Source organism: Rhinatrema bivittatum, chromosome 2 (assembly GCF_901001135.1).
Source record: "Rhinatrema bivittatum chromosome 2, aRhiBiv1.1, whole genome shotgun sequence".
NCBI lineage: Eukaryota > Metazoa > Chordata > Amphibia > Gymnophiona > Rhinatrematidae > Rhinatrema > Rhinatrema bivittatum.
Window position 1 is genome coordinate 415320686 of NC_042616.1, and position 20532 is coordinate 415341217.

The 20532-nt window shown below is 43.6% G+C and overlaps 1 protein-coding gene across 3 annotated transcripts in view; it reads right to left on the reverse strand.

The window, feature by feature from the left end:
• Positions 1–2195: 2195 nt before the first annotated feature.
• Positions 2196–20532, reverse strand: part of GRAP2 (GRB2 related adaptor protein 2) — a 296638-nt gene continuing 278301 nt past the window's right edge. For all 3 annotated transcript variants that reach the window (XM_029590178.1, XM_029590179.1, XM_029590180.1), the window contains exons 6-8: positions 14128–14268; positions 11804–11923; positions 2196–4614 (exon numbers count right to left, since the gene is read on the reverse strand). In XM_029590178.1, the coding sequence (XP_029446038.1) occupies positions 4435–4614; positions 11804–11923; positions 14128–14268 (441 nt within the window). In that variant the 3' untranslated portion in view covers positions 2196–4434. The remainder of the gene's footprint in view (positions 4615–11803; positions 11924–14127; positions 14269–20532) is intronic.

A 20532-nucleotide genomic window follows, 5' to 3' on the forward strand; every position in this document is an offset into this window, starting at 1 on the left:
CTTAGAAACATTCAAACAATAACCCATCAGAAAAAAATAGCTCTGCAAGATGTAGAGAATCTATGCTGTGCAATATCACAAAATGACACTGGGTGGCAGCATAATAAAGAAATATATACATATACTGTAGAGGCAGAACACTCCTAATATTAATAATCAGAGATCTGTTTGGTATAAAACCCATTTGCACTGGGTGAACAAATTCCTCTAACAGACAGACGTCTATTAGCCAATAAGTTTATTTGCCGCAGGATCATGTATTTTTCATCTTTATTTTGTTGTCTGAAATTCTTTGTTTTAACTATGTATATCTGTTGTAAATCACTTAGATATCTGCAAGCAGTTAATAAAGATTTAGATTTAACAAGGAAATATGCCTATATAATACACAATCTAATTTGTTGTTTGTTTGTTTTTTTTAGATGACTGGATAAAGTTGTGTAACTGCCTTGTTAGTCCACCTGAATGTATGGAAGTTAAAATGATTCAGACACTTCAGAACGGACCAAAAAGGACTCAAAGCCCTAGTTTTTTCTCATTATGAGCCATAAAATGATACTGCCTGTCACCTTCTGATCACCCAAACCCCCTCACCCTTTTCTCTCTCTTCCCCTTCACCCTATCTTTGGAATGCCTTTTATGGTTCACTTATACTTTCTGGTCATGCCATCTTTTTCTCATTCTACTATGACCTGAGGAAGAGAGTATTAGTTCTTGAAAGCTAGTCAAGAAATGCATTAAATTTGTTCAATAAAAGGGTATCGCCTTCTATATTTATTGTTTTGGTTTTGTTAACCTTTATGTCCATGCATTAAAGATGTTGACGATCTGTAATACTATTGTTTACAAAAATTTGATGATACAATGTAAATAAAAGCATCCTAAACTCCCCTATCAAATCTTTATACATTTCTGCAGGAATTCTAGCTAAACCTGGCACCTTACCAGCTTGCTTACTTTTAAGTGCCTGCTTAATCTCTCAACTAGAAATGGGTGCATCCAGCATGCATCTGTGACACTGATCTCCTTACAGGGAACATTTCAAATTATCCCTGAATTTCCTCATCTGAAGCATTTAATCCATCATTAACTTCAGAAGCAGAACTTGTTAAAGTTCCACCTTTCTTCTAAATCCTTGCAGTGCTTCTGTTTTCCTTCATATTTCCTGATTAAAGTTTATCATTCATTATTATTTTTTAAAAACTTTTCAATTACTCCCTTGTGATCCCTTTGCACTCCTGGGAGCGGGCATGTTTGGAACAGTTTCACAAATGACCTCCCATACTGAATCTGACTGCTTGACTTTGCTTATCATGTCATAAATGATGAGCCGATCAGATTGCTTTCCACATGACTGCAGTATTCTAATTTTAGGCTGGGAGAAAACTGAATTCTTTGTGATGCCCATTATTGGAGCAATATAAGAATTATCCAGATATCCTATAAATCAGTGTTAAGACAGGAATATGAACAATCAAGGAAAGGCTTTCACATTTTTCAAATACATTTTCTCTTCATAAATGAAATAAAACCAAAATGAAAAGTTCTTTATGAATTAGTTTATTTTAACAAATTGATCAACATAAATATACTAGATTTTTGCTTCTTGGCCTCTTTTTGGTGAAGTTCAAATGTCAAGCCTGATCCATGAGCTGAGAACTTGTACAATGGGGAGTATGGAGGGGGCTGTTAAACCCTGTCACCCAACCCCATTGGTGACGGGAAGCCATTTGAACTCGGGTAAAACTGGAATCTCGTGAAAACAAAAATTGTTGGGCATGGAAAGAACCTTGAATTCTGAAAAAAATGTTCCCTGATGTCAGGTGTGAAAACAAAAATCATGACAGGATACAGTTCTGCTGCTGGAGTCTCCAAAAACAACTTGGAGAGGTGCATGGAAGAGGTGGTGGTTAGGAAGGGAGGGGTGGGGGGGGGAGTGTCGATGAGGTATGAACATGGCAGAATGCATGGAGGAGATGTGCGCACAAGAGAAAGTCATGCACAAGGTGTGCAGAGGGGGGAGTGCGTGCAGTAGAAAGGCAGAGATAAGGTGTGCACACAGGAGTGCATAAAAGTGCAGCTGATAAACTCGCAGATCCCGAGTGTCTTAAAAAAAAACCAACACATGACATGAACTGCGCCTCCTTATCCTTCTACATAACTTTTATTCAAAGATACAGTATATGAAACGTCAATTTAAAAAATTCCTTTTTAATTGCAAATCAAAGTTTTCCAATAAATTATTTTTAAAAAGTTATAGTACTGCTCTGCAGTAATGCGGGTCTCCTACTATGAGAGTCTGTTTCCACTATTATGCATAAAAGATAATGTCTAGAGCAGTGGCCTTCAACTTTAGCTAACCGGATACGGGATCCATTTTTAGTGGGGAATGGGGAGACAGGAAATTCCTTCAGTGATTTCTGATTCATATGACAGGGCCAGAAATCACTGTATTGCCATTGATTCATCTTTGTTGTGGGAATCACCCAAAAGTTAAATGGCATCTTCCTACAACAAAATCATCCCTTCAAAATCATTACCTAATCTCTTTCTCTCCTTTCACCATCTTCCAATCTTCCACAGTGACTACTGGTTCTCCTAAATTATTTCCAGAGTGGCCAAGGTCTCTCCCCCTAGCCATTCAAGATCACTGGGGTCTTGTGCATCATCCAGGCTGCAGCTACAGTGCAATTCGAGTTATGACTCACATTGCTGAGAAGTGTCCTCTGATTAAAGTGACGGGAGAGCTTCAGGAACTCCATTTAGCCATCTACAAGGCCATTGCTTAGGTCTATGATATGCACAGGCTAAATAAATAATGAGAAAGAGACTAATCTACCTGGTGTCACTTGCCTGTACTTTGCGATGATTTCTGGTACTAGCACATGTACCAGAAAGAGATGATCAATGTCTCAGTCCCACTCTGTCCTATATTTACCCATTCCTCTCTTTCTCTTTCCCCTGTATAGCTTCTTTTACCTCCCTTGAGTCTGCTTCTTGTCCTCTTCTGCTCTCCTATGCAGAGGGTCCTGGTTTTTCCTCCTCACACCAGCTCTGTTTGCCACTGCTCCTTCCTTTCAGTGCTAACACAGAACTGTGATTTTTCCTTTGCTCAGTGGTGCTGTTTGACACTCTTGCCCAACTCCTTAGCTCCTTTTTCTCTCTCCCCCCTAGGGTTGCCAGCCAACTAAGGTTTGGCCAGCCTAGTCATTTTTTGCCAAGGGAAGCTGGCAAGCAGCAGGACCTTTAATCCGGCAATGTAATTACTGGCTAGCCTCCTTTCCTTCCCTCCCTCTCTCTCTCTTTCTAACCTGCAGGCCTCCATTCCCTCCCTCCTTATTTCTCCTCTCTATCAGCTCAGGTCTCTCTCGAAGCTGTGGTGCAGCCCTAGTCTCATGATTATGGAACGGCAGCAGTCCGTCAGTCAGTGACTGGCCACAGGAATGTGAATCGGCACACAATGGGCAATCCCTGCAGCGGTCGATCTCCTTTCTCTCTTCCACAGGTCTGTGTTTCCTGCCTAAGCAGGAAGCCTATGGAAGGTTAGGGTGCTACTGCAGGGCTGTAAAATGCATGATGGCTTACAGTCTTGCAATCATTCACCGAGAGTGCTGCTTGAGGTTCCTTAGCAGCGGGGCTAAAGCCACAGCACAACTCCCTTTGCTTCAGGACAGAGCTGGCAGGTATAGACAGGAAGCAAGCAGAGATGCATAGAAGGGAAGAGGGACTGGAGGTATGGGGGAGAGAGGTTTTATCATGGAGTTTGAGTTGTATGATGTCTGAGTTGGTAACCTTATTCTCTCCAGTCCCCTTATTCTCTCCTTCCATATACCTCTTTCTGTCTTTCTCTGTCTCCCTTTTTTTGTCCTTGTCTCCACCCACAACCACAGTAAAAATAACGTGGGTACTATGCAGGCACTACAATGTGAATGGCTATGGAGGTGGGGAGAAGGCAGGCTAAAAGTGCTTCTCTGAGATGCTGTTGTGCCTGCCTCCTCTTGCAGCCTATTGGCTTCTTCCCTCCCTCTGCAAATGAAGAGGTAGTGAAAGGGAGGAAGGAACTGTAGCACAGGAGAGAAAGACTTTCTGATCTGCCTATGGCAGATTGTGCCATACCACTGGCGCTACAATGGCGGGAGATGTACGGCACTGGAGGGGAGGCACAAGCCAGCAACTGGAGATCATGCACAGATACTCAGAGCATGTTCTCTAGCTATGGACAACCCAGAATGTTTTCAGGTATGGCTAACAATGTGTGGCCTCCCCCATGACCCACAAGTTGAAGATCACTGTTCTAGAGAAAACAGAGAACTACATTATGAATAACATCAATGGATCCCACTTCCCACTATCCTATGCTCAGTGTCAGTCGTCAGTCACAGTCTGAAGTATCCACTCAGGAATGGTGCATCCTGCTTCGACGGTAGTGCTGGATCACCGGGGCAGCGTTGTAACGTAGTCGAAGGGGAATAGTCCAATTTGTCCACGGAGTCTGCCCATCCACCAGCAAGGGTTAGAGCTATCTAGAACTTCAATGATGTCATCGCAATGGAATCCCAGTTCGTCCTGCTCCATTGCTTCAAAGTCATACAAGGCCTGGACAAGTCTCACCCGCTGAAATCACAGAACATAACAAATATTTTTATAGATTTATATATAGTGTTGTTAATCAAAGTACATTTACAAACAATAACTGCAAGGCAGAGCCTCTATGAAGGGTAAGCCAAGGTAAAAACCACAAATTCTAAAAGCCGTAGTAGTAAGGTCACTGGGAATAGATAGACGAGAGAAGATGGGTGTGTTTAGATTCTATATACCCATGGAGAGAAAGAAGCCTATGCCCCAGGCAAGAAGAAAAACAGAAGTGCCAATAATGTTATAGAAAAAGAAACAAGAAGGGAAAAAGTGCAGAGACATGGCTTTGTGAATGTTTTCCAACAGAGATTTGTAGAAGGGGTGTGTGGGTGTTTAGGGGAATGGAGGGTATGGAAGTATGAAGACAGTCTTGGTAGAGTATGTGGGGTTGAGTGGGTGGGCTGTACAGATGAATGTGGGTGATGGAGGTGCTTGAGGTTGTGGGAATGTGTACATGGGGAGTATAGTGCTATGTGTACTGGAGGTCTGGGGGATAAATGTGAGTATTTTGGGGTATGTGGGTATATCGCTCCATGGTGAGACCGCACCTTGAATACTGTGTACAATTCTGGTCGCCGCATCTCAAAAAAGATATAGTTGCGATGGAGAAGTTACAGAGAAGGACAACCAAAATGATAAAGGGGATGGAACAGCTCCGCCTATGAAGAAAGGCTGAAGAGGTTAGGGCTGTTCAGCTTGGAGAAGAGACGGCTAAGGTGGGATATCATAGAGGTCTTTAAGATCATGAGAGGTCTTGAACGAGTAGATGTGAATCGGTTATTTACACTTTCAGATAATAGAAGGACTAGGGGGCATTCCATGAAGTTAGCAAGTAACACATTTAAGACTAATCGGAGAAAATTCTTTTTCACTCAACACACAATAAAGCTCTGGAATTTGTTGCCAGAGGATGTAGTTAGTGCAGTTAGTGTAGCTGGGTTCAAAAAAGGTTTGGATAAGTTCTTGGAGGAGAAGTCCATTAATGACTATTAATCAAGTTTACTTAGGGAATAGCCACTGCTATTAATTGCATTATTAGCATGGGATCTTCTTAGTGTTTGGGTAATTGCCAGGTTCTTGTGGCCTGGTTTTGGCCTCTGTTGGAAACAGGATGCTGGGCTTGATGGACCCTTGGTCTGACCCAGCATGCAATTTCTTATGTTCTTATGTTTGTGGAAGAATTATGTTATATGGGGATTATGGAGTGTGTTTTTGGGGGTATAGCTGTGTGTAGGTAGTGGCTGTGTTTGTGGGTGGGGGTTGTATGTAAGCTGGATGTGTGTGTAAGGGTGGCTGAGGCTATGGATATGTATGCATTTGTGTGTGTCTGTGTAAATGGTTGTGTAAAGCTGTCAGGGTATATGCTGGGGGATGGATATTTTTGGGTAGTGTGTGTGGGGGGCTCTTCTCCAAGGATCAAGAATTTCTTTCTCCCAGTTCTCATACAGGAAATTAAAAAAAAAGAGTGTCCCTGGGGCAGAAGCTCAAAGAGTGAGAGATCAAACTCCTTCCAGGCCAGCCACACCCTACAGGGCCTACTAAAGGAACTCAGAAGTAGCAAAATGGGCCTGGAGTTCCAAGGAGGGAGAGCTACAGCCAGAGAGCTGCGAGTGAAGCATTGGGAGACTCATTTGATGCCAGGCTTTAAAACTACAGGACTTGTTTGTTAAAATGAAGGAGCTATGGGGTTAGGTGTCTAACCTGCAGGCAGTAAATTCTTCCTTACTGAAAAACAATCTGGTTTCTATGTAGGAAAACACCAACAGGAGGCATAACGTTTTATCACATTCTCTAAGTCACTCAAGATTTACTCAAAAGATACCTTTTAGAATTATTAAAAATCCCCAGACTACGTTGACAACTATGATAAAGGCAAGGGTGTGCAGTCAGCGTTTTCAAGGGATTCAGTGAATCCCCAGCCCATAGGCATCGCTCTGGCAGTGGCAACTTGCCACCCTGATTTTATACATCTCATCGGGCAGGGATGATACAAAACCCTGCCTGCTTCCATCAGTGGTGACACACATCACTATTCACCCCCATCATGACTATTTTCAGACAGACAGACATTCAGATGGGGCCAGAATTAAGACCAGGACTGGGAGTGCATGGATGGAGTGCCCTGGTGGAGGCCCTTTGAAACAGGTTCCTCTTCACCCTGGGTATTCGGTGCCTTTAAAGTTTGGCACCCTAGGCAGATGCCTGTTTTGATTATGCTCGAGTCCAGGCCAGCATTCAGGCACCATCACAACCGACTTTGACTAATGCATTTTTAGGACGATATTTAATAAATGCTCAACCGTTCCAGCTCTACTACTATTTTTTTTTGACTGTTTTCCTTTCCAACTAATAATCTTCAGTGTTGAGATGCATCACTCTTCAGCTCTTTCCAGTGCTCCCTGCACTATGGCTGATCCCAGCAGTCTGTAGATACAATAAATAGCCCTTCCTTTTTGCCATGTCACACCGCAGCAATATAAAAGCTCTTCCAGCATGCGAGTGCCCATTTTTCTCCTTTATCATCTCCACAGAGTCCACCCCCACTGGACTTACTCCTTCCCCACATACTGTAACATTGTAGTGATTAGTAGAATACCTATGCCCTTCTTGGTTATAGTATTCATGTACTCATTATTTTGATTTATACATATATCCATTTTTGTATTCATTTCACTTCAATTATGTTAATCTCACCGCAGCTAAGTTCTGATTATTGTTCAGATTTTGCTTTTTTACTAAATTTGGTACACAATTTTTGATGTTTTATCACACATTGTGCTAATTGCTTTCACATCAGTTAAAGATATTCATATAATTTCCCTGGTTGAGTTTATTTTTATTGTTTTCAGTAGTATATTTTCATACTGATGACTTACTCTTATCCCTGTGTGTTTATTTCATCATTGTGCTGATTAAGTATCTTCAGTTATGCCAGTTCCTGACGTTTCGGGGGCGTGATGCCAGCCCGGGGGCGTGGTCGAGGCCTCCGGACCAGCCCCCGGGTCGGGTAATGGCGCGCCAGCAGCACGCTGGCGCGCGCAGATTTACATCTGCTTTCAGCAGGCGTAAATTTGCCAACAAAGGTAAGGGGGGGATGGGTTAGGTAGGGGGAGGGCGAAGGAAAGTTCCCTCCGAGGCCGCTCCGAAATCGGAGCGGCCTCGGAGGGAACAGGCAGCGCGCGCTGGGCTTGGCGCGCGGAGGTTGCACAAATGTGCACCCCCTTGCGCGCGCCGACCCCGGATTTTATAAGATACGCGCGGCTACGCGTGTATCTTATAAAATCCAGCGTACGTTTGTTCGCGCCTGGTGCGCGAACAAAAGTACGCGCTCGCGCAAAATTATAAAATCTACCCCTAAGTGTTTAGCATGAGGCCTACCCTGTGAGGCTTCATTAGTTTAAAAGACTGTTGGTCTATTCCCTGCTTTGAGCCAATATGCAGAAAAGACTTGTGGATGACACCATGAACACAGTAATACCTTACCACAGAAGAAAGACATTGAGGATATTTGGCCAGAAACATGGAGTATTAATAACAACCAGCAAAAAAATACTGCCACTAAAATACTAATGAACTACATGACTAACTCAAGGACAGTGTATTCTTGAGTGAGAGAGATGGTCTCCCACATATGCCTGCAAGGACATTTCTCTGTTTCCTGAAGGTGATAACCAGCTGCTGAAAGAGGTCAGCAGACATGGATCAAAGGATTTCTACTGCTAATTGGAAAGGCAAGAGGAAGACTCCAGACGGCACAGCGCTGCCTGTGAAATAAAGGACTTTAATAATGTGTGAAAGCAACACACAGTACAGCAACATCAGAGAGTGTAGCAGCAGTACCAACAGCAACCAACTACTGACCAGACACTGGCATCCTGCTTTCTTCGTTTCTGGCCAAAGGCTGGCTTGGGTGAGAAATAACTCCTGTTTATATAGAAACATAGAAATGACGGCAGAAGAAGACCAAACGGCCCATCCAGTCTGCCTAGCAAGCTTTGCACTTTTTTTTTTTTCTTCTCATACTTCTGTTAGTCTTGGCTCTTAGTAACCTTTTGGTTCTATTTCGCTTCCACCCCCACCATTAATGCAGAGAGCAGTGTTGGAACTGCATCTAAGTGAATATCTAGCTTAGTCAGGAGCAGTAACCGCCGCAATAAGCAAGCTACACCCATGCCTATCCGCTTACCCAGACTATGAAATTCAGTCCTTGTTGGTTGTTGTCTGTATATAGAGCCACCTTTCTTCATTCCCCCTGCCATTGAAGCAGAGAGGTATGCTGGATATGTATTGAAAGTGAAGTATCAGGCTTATTTGGTTTGGGGTAGTAACCGCCGTAACAAGCAAGCTACTCCCTGCTTTTTTGTGAAAGCAAATTCTTTTTTTCCACATTTCCTCTTGCCGTTGAAGCTTAGAGCAATGTTGGAGTCGCATTAACCATGTGTATGCTTATTGAATAAGGGTATTAACTCTAGGCAGTAGCTGTCATTCCCGCGAGCCACCCACTCTTTATTCACGTCCTCTAGACTTTATGGATCCTCAGTGTTTATCCCACGCCCCTTTGAAGTCCTTCACAGTTCTGGTCTTCACCACTTCCTCCGGAAGGGCATTCCAGGCATCCACCACCCTCACCGTGAAGAAATACTTCCTGACATTGGTTCTGAGTCTTCCTCCCTGGAGTTTCAAATCGTGACCCCTGGTTCTGCTGATTTTTTTCCTGACGGAAAAGGATTGTTGTTGTCTTTGGATCATTAAAACCTTTCAAGTATCTGAAAGTCTGTATCATATCACCTCTGCTCCTCCTTTCCTCCAGGGTGTACATATTTAGATTCTTCAATCTCTCCTCATAAGTCATTTGATGAAGACCATCCACCTTTCTGGTCGCCCTTCTCTGGACTGCCTCCATCTTGTCTCTGTCTCTTTGGAGATAGAGTCTCCAGAACTGAACACAGTACTCCAGGTGAGGCCTCACCAAGGATCTGTACAAGGGGATAATCACTTCCCTTTTCTTACTCGATATTCCTCTCTCTATGCAGCCCAGCATTCTTCTGGCTTTACATAAGTAGCTAGACATGGAAAAATGTTTCTATGTGAAGCTAGTTTGTCATAGGTTCTAATTTTGTTCTTTTTATGTATCAGGGTTATAATAAATATTATAGTACCACTGGTTGGTCTCTCCTATGTCTATATCTTTCACATGCTTCCTGCTAGTCATGTTAGTGACTGTAACAACATGAGGCAGTTACTTCTGAAGGCTTCTGGGCCACAGGCACATCTCTTGTCCAACAAAGTCCAAGAATAGTCTCCACACTGCTGAATAATCTAGATACCTCTCCCTAGCATAATAGGTGATTTTTTTTGACTGCACAGACATTTCAGATTTGATGAAATCAAGCCTCTAGTGAAGGCTTCTCTCGATTAATCCAGTAACCTGCGACATGTGTCTTTCTTGCAGTCAGTATGAGAGTTAATTACATGTTTGATTCTGTGGTAAGCCCCAGACACTGATTAGCCCAGCGAAATCTCCAAGGGATCTAAAGAGTAACCTCTCTCAGGCTGATACAGTACAGTGCGCTCCGGCGGAGTGCACTGTTATCCCGCGTTTGGACGCGCGTTTTCAACTCGTTAGCTTTACCCCTTATTCAGTAAGAGGTAATAGCACGTCGAAAACGCGCGTCCAACCCCCCCCCCCGAGACTAATAGCGCCCGCAACATGCAAATGCACGTTGATGGCCCTATTAGGTATTCCCACGCGATACAGAAATTAGTGCCTACCCAAAGGTAGCCGTTAATTTCTGCAGCGTAAAAACTGCTTTTTTGTGCACCCTCCAACTTAATATCATGGTGATATTAAGTCCGAGGTCCCAAAAATTAAAGATAATTAAAATTTAAAAAAATAAATAAATTTTTAAATTGGCCCACGGGTTGAAAACCGGACACTCAATTTTGCCGGCGTCCGGTTTCCAAACCCATGGCTGTCAGCGGGTTTGAGAACTGACACCGGCAAAATTGAGCGTCAGCTGTCAAACCCGCTGACAGCCGCCGCTAGGGACGTGCTAGTGTCCCTAGCGTCTTTTTGCCGCGGGCCCTCATTTGAATAATTTTATTTACTGAATCGCGCGCACAGGAGAGTGGCCTGTGCACGCACCGGGAGAGCGGGCGCTCGCCCACTCTCCCGCGATTTTTACTGTATCGGCCCGTCTGTGATATCCGTTCACTGTCTCCCCCAAGTAGATTTGCATCACTGGGCAGCTCTGGCAAATGTGAAAGGAGGAGTCCCCATCCCTCACCTCCATGCCAATATGCTTGAGTTGCTTAGTCTCATTTTTGTGAGCCTGTCGGAGTCAAAATCTGTAAGTGACTTTGCATAATAATCCCCCTTGTGATATCCCCATGGGAAGGGTAATTTTCAGACAGTAACACGAGTAAACTGAAATTGCCCATCCTGAAAATTGCTTAAAGAATGCACGGGGGGAGGGGATCAACACACATGCTTCTAGCTGCAGTAAGAGTAGCAGTTCCCAGGGGGCATGTTTAGGTCAGGAGAGACAAAATGCATGTAGATCATATTTTCCAATCTCCGCCTGATATTTTTCACTGGAAAAAAGTGCCCGCAGGGAAAGCAGATGCTAATGTCCATGGGTACTTTTTTCCCCAGGGCAATTTTCCAAAGGAAAAGGATGTAAATGCTTTCCCTGTGAACGTTGGCGCACAGCCCACGGATCTATGGTACCTGTGGATTTTGGCCCACATAGGCCTCTTTTCACTGCAGCACCTCAACACAGACAGATCTTTGCACCTAAATTCAGATCCAGTTTCCTGTGCCCAGAGGAATTTTTCCACTTGTCAAACAGATATCCTACCTGGAGAACTCCTGCCACCATTCACCGGATAATCTCAGTAAAATTATTTTTTTTGTGTTCCCTGTTATTCTGCACTGGTACAAAAAGGTGATGTACTGATGGGGGTAGTTCATTTCCTTCATTCTTCTGCCGTGCATCTTGAGTATGAGATAGAAACAAGCCTGAATCCACACCCTCAGTTCTATTTTTCAGACTTGATTTTTTTTGACCTAGCATACGTGACACTCCCAACCTGCACTGGCTGAACCCCTCATATGCGCTGGCAAAGTGAGGCTATTGCTGGAGAGTTACTGAGGGGGAGCACTCACCTGCTGTTTCTGCTGCGGCGGCTGCGATTCTGTGGACCTCCTGTACGGAGATGCCATGGTGCCCTCGCTGTGGAGTCCGCAGGCTTGCATCTTCTTCTCCAGACTTCTGCTTTGGTTATCCTGGAAATCAGAAGCACAGAAGGACCCATGAATGTGAAAGAAATGTATTCAAACAAACGTCGTCAGTCAGCACAAGAAGAGGCTCCTTGGCCTTCCGTGTGGTGCTGTACACACGAGGCCTCATTTCCTCAAGTATGAAGGTGGGTGAGCCAAGTCAGAACTCAATCAAAAATGTTAAACATGAGCCATTGGAACTAACATAGGAAAACAGCCACAGTATTACCCATAATCCTTGCTAACCAAAAACAAAATAAACTGTTTCCCCCAACACTTTTGCATGTCTGATTTGATTTATCTTCGGTCTTTGGTTGTTTCTTTTCTCAGTCTTCTCCACCTCAGGTCTAACTCAGTCTTTTCATTCTTTTACCGATCTTCCTTATATATATATATATTTTTTTTTTTTTACTTTCTTCAGCCTCTCTTTATCTGCATTCTCTCTCCTCTAACTCGTGTGTGTACTGTAAGTTTCTCTTAGTCCACATCTCTTTTTCTCGGTCTCTTATTCCCTTTGTCCTGGTCTAACACTTTTCTGTGTGTCATCTGTTTCCTCCCTCACTCACTTTTCTGCCTCCTACCTGTCTCCCCACCTCCACTGTCCAACTTGCTCCTTTCACTACAGGCCCAATCCCTTCTTTACTCTCCCTCTAGGATAGTCAGTCTCTTCTCCCTCCTTCTGTCCCCCTAAGGTAGTCTCTCTCACTCTCCCATGTCAGATTTTCTTCTCCTTACCCCCCTCCCCAGCCCAGCCCTTCTCTCTCTCCATCTCTCCCCTTGGCCTATTAGTCTTCTCCATCTTCGGTTGTACCCGCTCAGACCTCTCCTTTCTCCTTCCCCCAGTGCAGCTGAGAATCTTTGAGTCACAAGCTGCCAGCAGCCCTATGCTATTCTTCCAGTGTCAGGTGACTTCCATCAACACTGGATGAGTTACTGGCACAATAGCAGACTTCGAACTTATTCAATTGTAAGAGAGATACTAGGGATGTGGGTGCTGTTTTAGCTCATTGTCTATGAAGGCAACGAAGACAGGTAGCTAGATCAAGCCTCGTTCTATTCAAAGTAGCCATTAGGACAAGACTGCTGAGGATTTAGGGCTCACAGCCAGAGGGCCTGCAAAAGATGTGATAATGACAAGAAGGGATTAGGGCATTGGCTATTCAGCTCCTGTTCACTATCCCTGCAGGCTGATGCAATATCAGCACGTAAAAAACTTGCATCCAAACTCGGCGCACATTTTTTGAACGCACCCACATCCACCTGTCCTGGGCGCTCGATGCAATAGGCAAATGAGCTGCTGTGCTAACAGGGATGCACAATGGGTAATTTGTGTGTCCCTAGTGCTCTGCATCGGTGCTCAGGAGAAGTGGCTGTGCATCTAGGGCTGTTCCTGATTGGTCCTTTTCACGGACGCTTGTCAGCATACAGACCAATCGGCAGGAAGTGAAGGAATGAATAAATGAATATCAAGTGCTCGACCCTTAATATTAATGTATTCACTCCTTCACTCACTGCAGGCAGGGGTTCCGAATGGGCCAGACCTTGGGGATGCTGCATTCTGTGGTTCCCCCTATGAGGAATCACAGAAAGCAGGATTTTTTGGGGTTTTTTTCATCAGCTCTTGAGCGCCGCATGCTTTAAGGCCTGCTCCTGGGCAGGCGCTAAATTTGCAGCATTAAAATGGTCGATGTGGTCATGCTGCAATGATTTACAATGGGGGATAATAGCTAATAGCCTCATCAACATGAATTTACATGTGATGAGCGCTATTAGCTAGCTGCTGGTTGGGACGTGCGTTTTGGACGCACTAATCCCTTTATTGCATGAGCGTGCAAGCACATGTAAAGCTGTGTGCTCGGTCAAGTGCACTAGATTGCATCGGCCTGCTGGTTAGTAAACGAGTGGACTTAATATTTTGGTATTAGCTCCTAATCCTAATGGACATCTGCTCACATCACACGATTGCCAAACAATTCTATTAGGAGAGGCCATGTACTGGAATAGTAGGGGGTGTTGCAGGTCAGGAGTGAGGTACAATGGCAGAGCTTGCAGGCGTTATGGTTCTGGAATGTCAAGGGAGACAGTCGTGAGTGTGAGAGTGAGTGTGAGTGTGTGTGTGTGTGTGTAATGGGGGCAGTCCAGTACTGTAATATGAAAGATTTTGCAGGTCAGGAATGAGGTGCATGGCTTCAGGCTTTGTCCTGCCATACCTGCTGGGTCTCTACACATCTGCTGGTTTCTGTGTTGGTGGGTCTCCGGTGCATTGCAGTGGAAGGTGACCTTTCTGTGCCAGTACAGTGTGGACGCAGTGCTTCTTGTGCTCGTTTCTCCAGGCTTCCTGCCCGCTTGTCCTGTAAGTAAGGCAAAGCAACAAAAGTACATGATTAAATCATTCTGTTCTGACTTGTTTTGCTGTGCCTGTGCTGATTTTCTTTCTAATATGCTTGTGCTGACACAGAAGGTGTGTCAGTGTTGACCAGAGCACTTGCGTGAATTTACTTTATTAATTTTCGTTTTGCTGTCTAGGTGTTGCCCTCAAGATCCTTTTGAAGCCTGATCCATGCTACTTTATGAGTGTCGGTGGAAATGCTTCTGTAACATTTTGCACTGGGCTGCTTTTGTGCCAGACCTGTGCATAGATCTGTAGGGGCTAGGGATGTGCAGACCAAAAGTTTAAGTTCATAAGTCCATAAGTCGAAAGGGGGTCCCATTTGCGGTCAATATGGACATATGGAGAATTCCATAAGTTGAGTCTATGTCCATATGTGCAAATAAAAATTTAAACCCCTCACCCGCCTTAATCCCTCCCCCCCCCCCCCCCCAAGACTTACCAAAACTCCCTGGTGGTCCAGCAGGGGTCAGGACGCCATTCCTGAACTCCTTTGCAAGGAGCACGTGACGTCGGCGTCACGTCGGAGTGACGCGGCGTCACGTGATTCCCCTCGGGTTCGCTCCCGGAACCCTCGTTGGGCCCAAAAGGCACTTTTGGCCAGCTTGGGGGGGTCAGGAGGCCCCCCCAAGCTGGCCAAAAGTGCCATTTGGGTCCAACGAGGGGTCCGGGAGCGGAACCGCGATGGACCACGTGACGTCGGCGTCACGTCGGAGTGACGCGGACATCACGTGATTCCCCACGCGTCCGCTCCCGGACCCTCACGGAACTTTTGGCCAGTCTTGGGGGGGAGGGGGGATTAAGGAGGGTGAGGGGTTTAAATTTTTATTTAGATCAACAATCGCGATTTCCAACGTATTCAACATAGCTATGTTGAATAAGTTGGAAATCCGATCGTTTACGCCTCATCATTTTTTTTAGTTAAAAAAAAAAAAAAGTTGCGTTTTCCATTTAAGTTCAAAACGAATGCACACCCCTAGTAGGGGCCCATTGTTCCTTCTTCCCTCTCCAGCCATGTGGTGTGCAAACAGCCTTCCACCTCAGTGATGGATGCATGTGTATTTGTGATGTCCTCTCACTATTCAAGGATTTTAGACCTTATTTTGACTAAAGGAGTTTTGTACTGAAGAATGCAAATCGATTGTCTATCAAATATTTGCTCCTGAAGCCTGTATTACTATTAGCATAAGACAATATTAACAGCTGAGCCCAGAATGAACTGAACAGCGACATTTTATTATTTTTGTTGTTTCTTTGGACTTTGTGATTTTCTTCTGTGTCTTTTGGGCTTTCCTCCAATGGAGGCCGGCCTCTTGAGCTACAGCAGCTTTCATTCATAACCATCTCCAGTTTTTCCACTCTTTTTGTAACTCCTTCACCTTGTCCAGCCACTGTCTTTGGCTAAAGTTCACAGATCATGACTCTCTCCGAAATCTGGTACATGTTTACTCTAAGTCCAGTTAATAGGACAGGGGAGGCCAATTAGGGTCTCGCAAGCTGCATGCAGCTCTTTGGTACACAAATTGAGGCTCTTGAAGAAATCTGGCCTCTACCAACTGGCTCTGCCTGCTGAACGCTGAAATCCTCCCCCTTCTCATGTTCCCCCCAACCCCCTCCTGTCTCTCAATATCCTTGTGCAATTTTCTCACAATCCACTTGTGATTTAACAACTCGGAATAATTGTGTGTCATCTGCAAATTTGATCATGTCACTTGAGGTACCCTTTTCCCAGTACAGATCCCTGAGGCACGCTACCTTTTCCACTGAGAAAAACTGACCCTTTAGTCCTAGCTCCATTTCCTACCTTTTAACCAGTTTGCAATCCACAATAGAACATTGCCTCCTATTCCATGACTTTTTAATTTCCTGAGGAATCTCTCATAGAGGACTTAGTCAAATGCCTTCTGAAAATCCAAATACACTACATTCACCAATTTCACCATTATCTACTTGTTTATTAATCCCTTCAAAAATATAATAGATTGGTGAGGCAAGTCTTCCCTTGCGTAAATCCATGCTGGCTGTGTCCCATTAAACCATGTCATTATATATCCTCTATGATTTTGTTCTTTAGAATAGTTTCTATGATTTTTCCCTGCACTGAAATCAGGCTCACTAGCCTATACTATCCTAAGTCATCCCTATAGTCCTTTTTAAAGATTAGTGTCACATTGGCAACCCTCCAATCTTCAGGTACAATAGATGATAATAATAGGTTGCAAATTACTAGTAACAAATCTGCAATTTCATTTTTTAGTTCTTTCAATATGCTGGGGTGTAAACCATCTAGTCCAGATGATTTGCTACTCTTTAGTTTGTCAATCTGTCCTGTTTCATCATCCAGGCTGAAGGTAATTTCTTTCAGTTTTTCCAAATCACCATCATTAAATACTGTTTCTGGCAGGGTTATCTCCTCAGCATCCTCTTAAGTAAACACCAAAGCAAAGAAATTTAATCTTTCCGCTATGGCCTTGTCTTCCCTAACTGCCCCTTTAACCCCTCGACCATATAACAGTCCAACCGACTCCCTCACAGGCTTCCTTGGATATATGTTTATAAGCTTTTATTATGAGTTTTTGCCTCTACAACTAGCTTCTTTTCAAATTCCTTTTTTTGCCTGCCTTATCAATGTTTTACATTTAACTTGTCAATGCTTTTTTCTATTTTTTTCAGATGGATCCTTTTTCCAATTTTTGGCTAACAGCCTTGTTCACCTCACTTTTTAATCATGCTGGTCGTTTGGCCTTCCTTACCCTTTTTCTAATGCAAGGAATACATCTCGTCTAGGCTTCCAAGACGGTATTTTTAAACAGTGTCCATGCCTGATGTAAATTCTTAATCTTTATAGTTGCATCTTTTAGTTTTTTTCTAGCTATTTCCCTCATTTTATCAGTCTTCCTTTTGAAAATTAAATGCTAGAACAGTAGATTTACTTAATGTTTCCTTCCAGTCATTGAATCAAATTTGATTCTATTACGATCACTGCCTCACTACCATAGGGGCTGATGCAATAAAAAGCACGGAAAGTAGGCGGTGAAAAGTCAGCGCCTGCTTTCCTAATGTGCACATGGCACCCGCAAGGGGGGGCACCATGCAATACCCAAATTAGGGTGTCTCGCTCCAGGCAGGGGTTAATATCCGAGAGCAAAATGTGCGACTGAGACGCACACTATTTTTTTTGCATGTGGAGTGAATGAGTAATAGCCTCATTTACATGCATTTGCATGTGATGAGTGTTATTGAATTCACTCCGTGTCCAGATGTGATAGTTACCCAGTCAATACTGGCGTAATTGAAATCTCCTATTATTGCCAAATTTGTTAGCTTCCCTAATTTCTGTTAGCATTTCATCATCTGCCTGTTCATTTTGGCCAGACAGATGGTAGAATAGCGCCATTGTTATAATCTTCCCCATCACACATGGAATTTTCACCCATATAGATTCTATTGTGCATTTAGTCTCCTGCAGGATTTTTATCCTGTGGACTCGGTGAGAAGGTAGCACTTTATGTTAGGAATGGCACAAAATAGATCTCCTATCATTGCAATATAATTTGTATTCTGATATAGCACTGTCCCATTGGTTATCCTCCTTCCACCAAGTCTCCGACTTGCCAATTATAGTCTACCTTTTCATTCAGTGTGCTGTACATTTTAACCCTCCCATCTTACTTTTTGAACTTCTTGCATCAGCATTCAGACATTTGAGGGTATGTTTTTTTATTTGTATATACAACTTTCCTAGTGGTTAATAGGGATAATTTTAAATCTTTTAACTCAATCTGTTCTTTACTTATAGGTACAAGGGCTATTTTTGTTTTTATTGAAATCTCTCTATCAGGATGCTCTAACTCCCCTTGTTTGGTCCATTCATTCTGCTCAGCTATTCTAGTCTGCACTATAAGGATATCTCCCAGCCATAAAAGCATGATCACTTGTAGGATATCACTCATTCTCTAAGCCAGTTTTTTATTGCTTCCTCATGGGTTATCTACCATCTTAGATGGATTAAGTTGGGGGATCTTTTATGGGCATCTGACACTCACCAGCCCAGCCCTACACCAATCCATACAGCTATCAAAATAGGGCTTCCTAAGACCCTGTGGCCTTGTTGGACAGTACCCAGCCACTAACCCAACAGATTTCTGGGCAGTTGTAGCCTGCAGCATCATTAGATTGTGCTTCTTTTCTCCATCCTATGTTTTCCTCATATCTTTCAAATTGCCTCTAACTGAAGGGAGTAAAAGGTGAGTTGCTTGCAATATCGCAACCTCCTAACATCATAAAATATGGCAGCAGATAAGGACCATTACATCCATCTAGTCTGCTCAATTTCACTCTTGGTGCAATGACACAGACCCCAGAGCGATATCTGGTTTTCCTCTCTCTTCTTTGCCTCAAGAGATCTTTTGTGCTTATCCCATGCTTTTTTGAATTAGGTTTCCATTATTATCTCCACATCCCCTACTAGGAACTATGCACCCTCCACATATTCCTTCTTTTCTCCTCTGTGTGTTAACAATCGTACCTTTGCACTTTTCCCTGACACATCTTAAACAAAAAAAAAAGAATACTGTTTTTTTCTGCTGTCATCTGCTATGTTACTATTTTTGTAGGGCTGCCAACCCTCTGGCATTGAACTGGAGTCTCCGGAAATTACAACTTAAACTCCAGAACACTGCTGTAAGAAACCTTGGAGAAAACTCCTAGGAAACTTAAAAAAAAAAGAATAAAAAAAAAGAGAGAATACTAAATGGTGAGTCATATTTTGTTATCAGCTTCTCATTAGTTTCATAAATTCTGGAGAATGGAGTGTTACCAGGAGAAAAACAAGAACAAAATTTAGTCAACTACAGATGAGCTGATTTTTTACAACATAAATACACTCTTTATTCAATTATTTTCTTTAGACTAATAAATGCATTTTGGGTGCATCAATCATTTTGACATGGTCTGCTCTTTCCTTTTAGTTTGAAATAACACACACACCCCCTTAGCATTCATTAAAAGTAAAGTAAACCTCATTACCCTTTTAAAATCAGATTCACAGCATTACTAATGATTTTTTTTTAGTATTGTTTTGTTTACATGAGTTTCAATAAGCACAGTCCTTGAAGTTGCTACATCATGTTATGAAGCCTCCAGAAGAGGTGTGGCAAACGGCTGCGCTTCCAGAGGCATAAAGCCAGAAGAGAGATTTAAGCTGGTGGTCCCTGGATACTAGGGCAGAGGACCACTGCCAGGGAAGATGGTGCTCCAGCCAATAGCAGCGGTTGGTGTGCTGCTCTCTGGCTGGCTGAGCAGCTCCTGTGGGCCCCACCCCCTCGTTGGGGCAGGCTTAGCTGCTATTGGCCGGCTCACAGGTAGCAGGGAGGATACGGAAGGGAGCCGGGTAGCAGGTTGCTCGCCCCCTCCCCTCTGTCCTCCAGTGTCCCCCTCTCCCCACCACCAATATTTTTAGCCACATTTAGAGGAGGTGTTCCCAGAGATGTGTTCAGGTCAGCGTAAGAAAATAAAGCCCATAGACTGAATTTTCAAATCTCTGCCTGTTACCTTCCATGAAAAAAAAGTCCCCACAGAAAAAGCAGGAGAAAATGTCCACGAGTTTAAAAGCAAAAATGCGCACACACTTTCACTTTGAAAATGGAGGCAAAGTCCATGGATAAAAAGTACCCACAGACTGTCCTAAATCCCGCTTTGAAACTTGTCCCCTATATGGTCACAGGAAGAACCATAAATGGGCATAGCCCAATTCCATGCAATTTAACTGCCTCAGGGGGAGGAGTAAAACCTTATATAAGTTTCCAGGTTGCGAGCCAGACTCAATCATGCCCAGGAGCTTAAGGTACCACCAACTGAAGCACGTTTTATGCTGGCTCTGATACTTCTGTTAGTGAGTTGGAGGAGGGAAGAACCCAATTCCAAAAAAAGCAAAGTATTCTAGCTTTATATTACTTGGACTGTAGCAGTACAGTGAGTATATTATTTTTTGTTCAATCTTTTGTCCCTTGTGCTTCCCTTGACCTTAGACCAGTGACACAGCCAGGCAAAGTAATAAGATGCGCCCTCACTCTGTATACCAGTGTTTCTCAAGTCAATCCTGGAGTGTCCCCTAGCCAATCTGGTTTTTCAGGTTATCCACAAAGAATCTGCATAAAATAGATATGCATGCACTACCTTCATTCCATTACAGAAATCCTGAAAACCAGACCAGCAGGGGGCACTG